The 6,992-nt window shown below is 48.3% G+C and overlaps 1 protein-coding gene and 1 non-coding gene across 2 annotated transcripts; one reads left to right on the top strand and one right to left on the bottom strand.

Moving 5' to 3' along the window:
- Window positions 1–2,483: 2,483 nt before the first annotated feature.
- Window positions 2,484–6,205, top strand: B0J16DRAFT_257905 (chitin synthase-domain-containing protein; the record flags this gene model as incomplete). The annotated part of the gene is made up of 2 exons (XM_046123159.1): window positions 2,484–5,715; window positions 5,766–6,205. 2 exons carry the CDS (start codon window positions 2,484–2,486, stop codon window positions 6,203–6,205), a joined length of 3,672 nt encoding a protein of 1,223 aa, XP_045989258.1.
- A 571-nt stretch (window positions 6,206–6,776) lies between these two features.
- On the bottom strand, window positions 6,777–6,848 carry B0J16DRAFT_t11. The gene has a single exon. It is a non-coding gene; the product is annotated as a tRNA-Gln (tRNA).
- Window positions 6,849–6,992: the final 144 nt, after the last annotated feature.

The following is a 6,992-nucleotide window of genomic DNA, read 5'->3' as shown; positions in this document are numbered from 1 at the left end:
ATCCACTCACGGAGTCTCGCTGGATTACGCCTGATCTATCGCATCGCCTACATAGGTGGCTGCTTGCGCTCTGACTTATTAGATGCCTTCCATTTGGAGACCTCAGACTTGAATTTGGAAGTTATGAATCCAGTCTATATCTTAGTCCTTAAACAGAACAGATGTAGTTGACACACTTATGTCACTTGAGTAATTGCGTGGTTATCTCTACTGCGATGAAGTGAACGCTTCAGTGGTGTTCTGACAGTTTTCAGGGTTGACATCGGGGCAAAGTGGAGTAGAGTTCGGAACGGATCGAGTGCGCCACCGGTAAGAAAATAAAATATGTGCAATATCACTGGAGCGACACTAAGGCATATGCCACGGTTCTTATCATTTCTAATTGATTTTAAGTTCATGCGACCCAGACGACTGGAAATAGAGCCGATTCAACGGTACAATATCCGAGCTGCAGATACACGTGGTGTAGAGTTAAACGTGTCTTGTGAGATAAATGAATACCTCACATAAACAAGTACAGTCACTCACTTGTGAAGAACCTTTCACACGGTGGTTTTAGGTCAACAAGGTGTTAACTGTTATTCACCAGGGACTGAAATTACTATGTAGGGAGAGCAAGATAAGATCATTGCAGATCTCCTGAAGGGGTCGGGTATTGTTCCGCATTCGTGGATGCCTTGCAAATTTCTTAAGTTGATGAGCAATGATTCATCAATCGTAAATTCATCTCCGAAGACAAACACAGCAAGATATCCCATCCACCATGATGGTGATTTTTATGATATTTTTGCTATAAGAAGAAACAGTGCAAGACCTGTGATCCTATTCCGACGTGACGAGGAAGAAAAGCTGGAATGATAAAGGATGAGACCCTCCTATCCACTGGTCTTGGCTTATCGGTCAGTAAGGGGAAAACATGCGGAGCAATTAAACTAGAGGACCAGATCGGCTCGACAAGCGACATGGCGATAACTGGTTCACTGACCCCTGGCCTTTGCATCTTTAGAAGCTTGTTCCTGCGTATGAAGGAGCCTGAGAGCAGGGCATGTGTGGTGTAAAAAGCCCAAACTGCTGATGCATGCCATACTTTAGTGTGTTTAAGTGTATATGCAGGAGACAGATTGAATCTCTCGGGGATTACGACTGTGGTTCAGTCCAACAGTAGTCGAGTGTTGGTCTTGAATTAGCCAAGCACTGAACTCGACTACGGCCCTGGTCAACTAATACTACTGGTATATTATCTGTTTGTTATGGGCCTTGATTCAATAACAAGGCATTGTCATGACTTGCGAAAAGCAATCCGACAATGTCATCTTACGTATCCAAACAATGCACTTGGAGTAGCCGCAGCCAGAACAAGAATTGTCTGGGTTCTTGCCTTGGAAGAAGAGCTGTAGAACCCTCTTTCCCAAACAAGTCCAGGATTTGATCGAGCTGCCGGGGCAACCGCCGGGCCATCAACCCACAGAAAGAGAGCCCCTGCAAATCCCTAAGCCCAAGGGGCCACATGCTCGGACTATTTTAACTTAGCGCCATCAATTAGTGCAACCATCAGTGGAAAGGCTATTCTCTAATTGGCCATTGTCCGCCCCCCTTCCCATGCTTGCTCTTGCCCAGGACAGCAGCCAGTAGCCAGATTAGCCAGACTAACGGCAAGGGAAGGAAGGAGTAACAGACCGTTGGCCGTTCAATCAATCGCCTTCTCTCGTTCGCTCGTTCGCTCGCTTTCTCTCTTCTCAACTAAACTCGTGCAGACACAACCGTTCGTTGTCGTTGTCTTCGCTCGAGGGTCGTTGAATCGGTCGCTTCTTGTTGTTTTTTACGTTTCATTTTCGCTCCCACTTTCGCTCTCATCATTGATCACGACATTTACCGCTCCAAAGCACTGCCGTCCCCTGCTGAAGTTACAGAGACCGAAAACCCCTGGTCGCCCCATCACTCGCTCGCTCTGCTCCACGCCAGCGTCCAGACATCGCTCAACTTTCATCTAATCCAAACAACGCCGTCCGGTTTCTTTCGTTCTGACTGGACGACAAGTTTATTCAATTCGACTCCATGGTTCTCTCTCCACACTAAGCTTTGACAACTCGACTCTTACGACACGAGGGCACTGCGTGTCCTGTGCTTCACCTTGCTCGTTTCCTGAGAGACCTTCCCAGTTTTGCAGGGATATTCCCAACTCTAATCCTCGAGAGAGGTTGTTGGAACAACCACAGCCCATCTCCTCGTAAGTAGTAGATCTCGTCAACTTTGTTTCGTTGCAACTCGGCTCTCCGTTTTCTCTGCTTTACACGTTCATCGTAATTGATTTTGCTTCACCTTGCCGCTCAACTTCTTGTCGCATCTCCCCCTTTCCTATCGTGGATTGTTATCAACCTCACCGATACCTCACCTCCTCCCTCGACTCATGGGCGCTGAGCCTAATAACGCCTCCTACGTTTAACGGTGAATTCGTCATATTCTAACATTGTTCTGCCAGGGCAATGTCTCTTCCCGAACGGCCGGGCGCAAGCCCGACCTACAATCCGCGCAATGCTTACCGCAACTCACCATCGCGACGCTCAAGACCCGTCGATATCGAGACTGGTGGTTACCATGCAGTAGACAATCTGGCTTCACACCAACGTGGGAAATCTGGTTCTTCTTTCGCAGAGTCCATCGGTATTAATTCGAATACAGAGAGTATGCCTCTGTCGCCAACGTCTCCAGACGGACAACCGCGCCATGCCGGCCAGGAACAACCCATTTCTCGAAAACGAAGTTTGATTCGCCCGGAGAGAAACAGAATCGATAGAGATCACCGAAATTACCACTACCACAAGCACGCTGCTCACATGAATGTCCTGCCATCTTCGACTGGAAATGACCCTATCTACGAGGATTTCGAAGCATCAACGGAGCGGTCTAACTCGAACTACAACGACGGTGGCTCAGATGGTTCCCCTCGACAAAGGCGAACCGTCAGTGGGGATCAAGAGAAGAGCGCTGCTGTTGCATCGGCTGTTCCTACCCCAGACCGTACAAAGTCAGGTAAGATCAAGAGAAGGTCGAAGCGCCATTCGAAGCCGCCAAAGCGAATTGAAGAGCAGCTTCGGCCGCCTACTTTCTGGAATGTTTACTGCGCCATCGTCACTTTTTGGGCGCCCGGCTTCATCATGAAGTGCTGCGGTATGCCAACGAGGGCACAGCAGCGTGCTTGGCGTGAAAAGATGGGTCTCATCAGTATTATCTTTGTTATTATGGCCATTGTCGGCTTTCTCACATTCGGATTCACCGCCGTGGTTTGCGGTGCCCCCCAGGAGCGATTGCGCGTCAACAAGGTTGATGGCGGCAACATGATCTTCCATGGTGTGGCCTACGATTTGTCCAAATCTCATCATCCTCCAGCACAGGGAATGCCTCTTCGTGGTGATGGATTAGGTCCCAACGTCCTTTACGATCTTCCGGAGAAGAACGCGGGTATGGACGGAAGCTTTTTGTTCCAGAACGTCAACGGTCGATGCAAGGGCTTGATCACACTCGCTGATAAGTCGGACGTGCCTACGAATGATGATGGCGATTTGGCCTGGTACTTTCCTTGCAAAACCTTTAAGCAAGACGGCTCCAGCAAGGTCAACACAACCGTTCCTTATTCTTCTGGCTATGGCTGTCACACGACACTCAACTCCCGAAACGCATTCTATCTCGACTTGAGTGGTGCTGCGGATGTCTACTTTACCTGGGACGATATCAAGAACAACTCTCGTAACCTCGTTGTCTACTCAGGAAACGTTCTGGATCTGGATCTCCTCAACTGGTTCAACTCAAGTCAGGTTGACATCCCCAAGCGTTTTGAAGAGCTCCGAGACAAGAAATCGGAAGTCAACAAGGCTATTCGCGGTCGCGATGTCACACGCATGTTCCAGTCTTCTTCAGACAAGAAGTATGTCCAATGTTTCGAAGAGATCATCAAGGTCGGCTCTGTTGATACTGAGACAATCGGCTGCATTGCTTCCAAGATTGTTCTTTACTGTGCACTTGTTCTCATTCTTTCAGTCGTTGGTGTTCGATTTTTCTTGGCCATTATCTTCCAATGGTTCATCTGCCGAAAGTACGCGCCGAGCAAGACCTCCCAGACCTCGGATCGCAGAAAGCGTAACAAACAGATTGAGGATTGGTCGGAGGACATCTACCGCGCCCCCATTCGACTTCCTGGCGATGTTGGAAGCACCGTCTATGGCTCGTCGGATCGAAGCAGCAAACGTGGATCATTCCTTCCTACTACATCTCGATTTTCCACTGTCGGTGGTCCTGATGTCAGGGCGCAAACTGGGCGACGCATGCCAACAACCATGGCCAGCCAGAGCACCTCTCACCAGCTACTCTCACCTGGCGGTATGTTCAAGCAGGGTGATGAGAGCCGCGGCAGCTTCCTCCGTTCCGACCCATACTCAAGCACACCTACCGACGGCCCCGGTCCTGCTGGCTTCATCCATGATGCTGTGGTTCCCCAGCCTCCCTCTGACTGGATGCCCTTTGGTTTCCCATTGGCTCACACGATGTGCCTGGTCACTGCTTACTCTGAAGGAGAAGAGGGTATCCGAACTACTCTGGACTCGATCGCAACCACTGATTATCCCAACAGTCACAAGGTTATCGTTGTTATCTGTGATGGTATCATCAAGGGTCAAGGTGAAACCATGTCGACACCTGATGTCTGCCTGGGTATGCTGAAGGATCACTCAATTCCTCCGGATATGGTTGAGCCATTCTCGTATGTGGCTGTTGCCAGCGGTTCCAAGCGACACAACATGGCCAAGATCTACTGTGGTTTTTACGATTATGGAAAGAACTCTCGCATCCCCGCTGATCGTCAGCAGCGAGTGCCAATGATGGTCGTTGTCAAGTGCGGAACTCCCGATGAAGCCTCCAAGTCCAAGCCTGGTAACCGTGGAAAGAGAGATAGTCAGATCATTCTCATGTCTTTCCTCCAGAAGGTCATGTTTGATGAGCGAATGACGGAGCTCGAGTACGAAATGTTTAACGGTTTATGGAAGGTTACGGGTATCTCGCCGGATTACTACGAAATTATCCTCATGGTGGACGCCGACACCAAAGTGTTCCCGGACAGTTTGACTCACATGATTTCTGCTATGGTCAAGGATCCTGAGATCATGGGTCTTTGCGGTGAAACGAAGATTGCCAACAAACGAGACAGCTGGGTCACGGCCATCCAGGTGTTTGAGTACTTTGTCTCTCATCATCTTGCCAAGTCGTTCGAATCCGTCTTTGGTGGTGTCACCTGTCTGCCCGGTTGTTTCTGTATGTACCGTATCAAGGCTCCCAAGGGTGGTCACAACTACTGGGTTCCCATTCTGGCCAACCCCGACATTGTTGAGCATTACTCGGAGAACGTGGTCGAGACCTTGCACGAGAAGAACTTGTACCTTTTGGGTGAGGATCGTTTCCTTACAACCCTGATGCTCCGAACGTTCCCCAAGCGAAAACAGGTCTTTATTCCACAGGCAGTATGCAAAACAACCGTCCCCGACGAGTTCATGGTTCTCCTTTCTCAAAGACGTCGATGGATCAACTCAACTATTCACAATCTGATGGAACTGGTTCTGGTCCGTGATCTTTGCGGTACCTTTTGCTTCTCCATGCAGTTTATCATTTTCGTTGAACTGGTCGGCACCCTGGTTCTACCCGCTGCCATTGCATTCACCTTCTACGTCGGTAAGTAACAAACACATCCGAATCGTTTCTTGTCTCTAACAAATATCTAGTTATTACCTCCATCATCAACTCGCCGCCCCAAATCATTCCTCTTGTCCTCTTGGGCTTGATTCTTGGTCTACCTGGTCTTCTCGTTATCGTCACAGCTCACTCATGGTCCTACATTGTGTGGATGCTTATCTACCTGCTGGCACTGCCAATCTGGAATTTTGTCCTACCGACCTACGCGTTCTGGAAGTTCGATGACTTTTCCTGGGGTGATACTCGAAAGACAGCTGGTGAAAAGACTAAGAAGGCTGGCCTTGAGTACGAGGGTGAATTCGACAGCAGTAAGATTACGATGAAGCGATGGGCCGAGTTTGAGCGCGACAAGCGATCAAAGAGTGGCTACTGGGGCTCAAGGGAGAATGTCATTGGAGGAGGTGGTGGACAAAGCTGGACGAGCCCTCCAGGCCACCAGTATAACGAGGAGTACTACTCTGATGCTTGAGTTCGAACGCCTTGAGCTATGATTTGCAGCATTTTGAAAACGAAGGGTATTTGATGATGGTATGCACGCACATATATGTAATTAGGGGTAACATTCTTGAGGAGAAGTATTTATGCTTTGATGTCCTGGGTAAGCGATGGTGGACAGAATCTTTTTTTGTATAGAGTCAGTTGGAGACGGCGTTATTCCAGCGACTATCGACGAATAGTATAATGTGATTAGTTCAAGCCACAGAGTTGAGTGATATGTATTTGACTGTTTATCAAGTGAATGCTTTGTGTCAAGCAAGTGAGTAACTTGTATCATAGATCTTTGGATATGAGAACCAAATTATTCCCCATTATCCGCGCATTGAGACTCTCTTTTATTTGTATCACTGATGATCTGAGTGTCGTGTTAGGTCTGGCATTCGTCTCACGTAGCTCGGCTGTTGGTGAGAGTCTATTTAAGTTTTGAGAACTTTTGAGGCATCGGTGGGTAAGAATCACACCCAAGAAGTTAAAAAAAGAAAAAACAGAGGTTGTATCTGAGAACAACCTAAAAACTTAATTCTTTAGAAAGTTAAAAAGTAAGGTCTCGGAGGGAGTCGAACCCTCGCTGGCGGAATCAGAATCCGCAGTCATAACCGTTAGACCACGAAACCGTGTTTTAACTTGAATGTCGAAGCCGTTACAATCAAACTTGTGCGCTACAGCTATGAATTTTCGTGCCATTCTAAGTAAGTAAAGAAGCGTCAATAGTCCGATTAGGATGTTGTTGAATATGACTGTTAAAGTCATCGCCGAAG

This window comes from Fusarium flagelliforme, assembly GCF_020744385.1.
Source record: "Fusarium flagelliforme strain FIESC 12 MPI-CAGE-AA-0113 chromosome Unknown B0J16scaffold_1, whole genome shotgun sequence".
In the NCBI taxonomy this organism is placed as follows: Eukaryota; Fungi; Ascomycota; class Sordariomycetes; order Hypocreales; family Nectriaceae; genus Fusarium; species Fusarium flagelliforme.
This window is presented reverse-complemented; position numbering and strand designations above follow the sequence as displayed.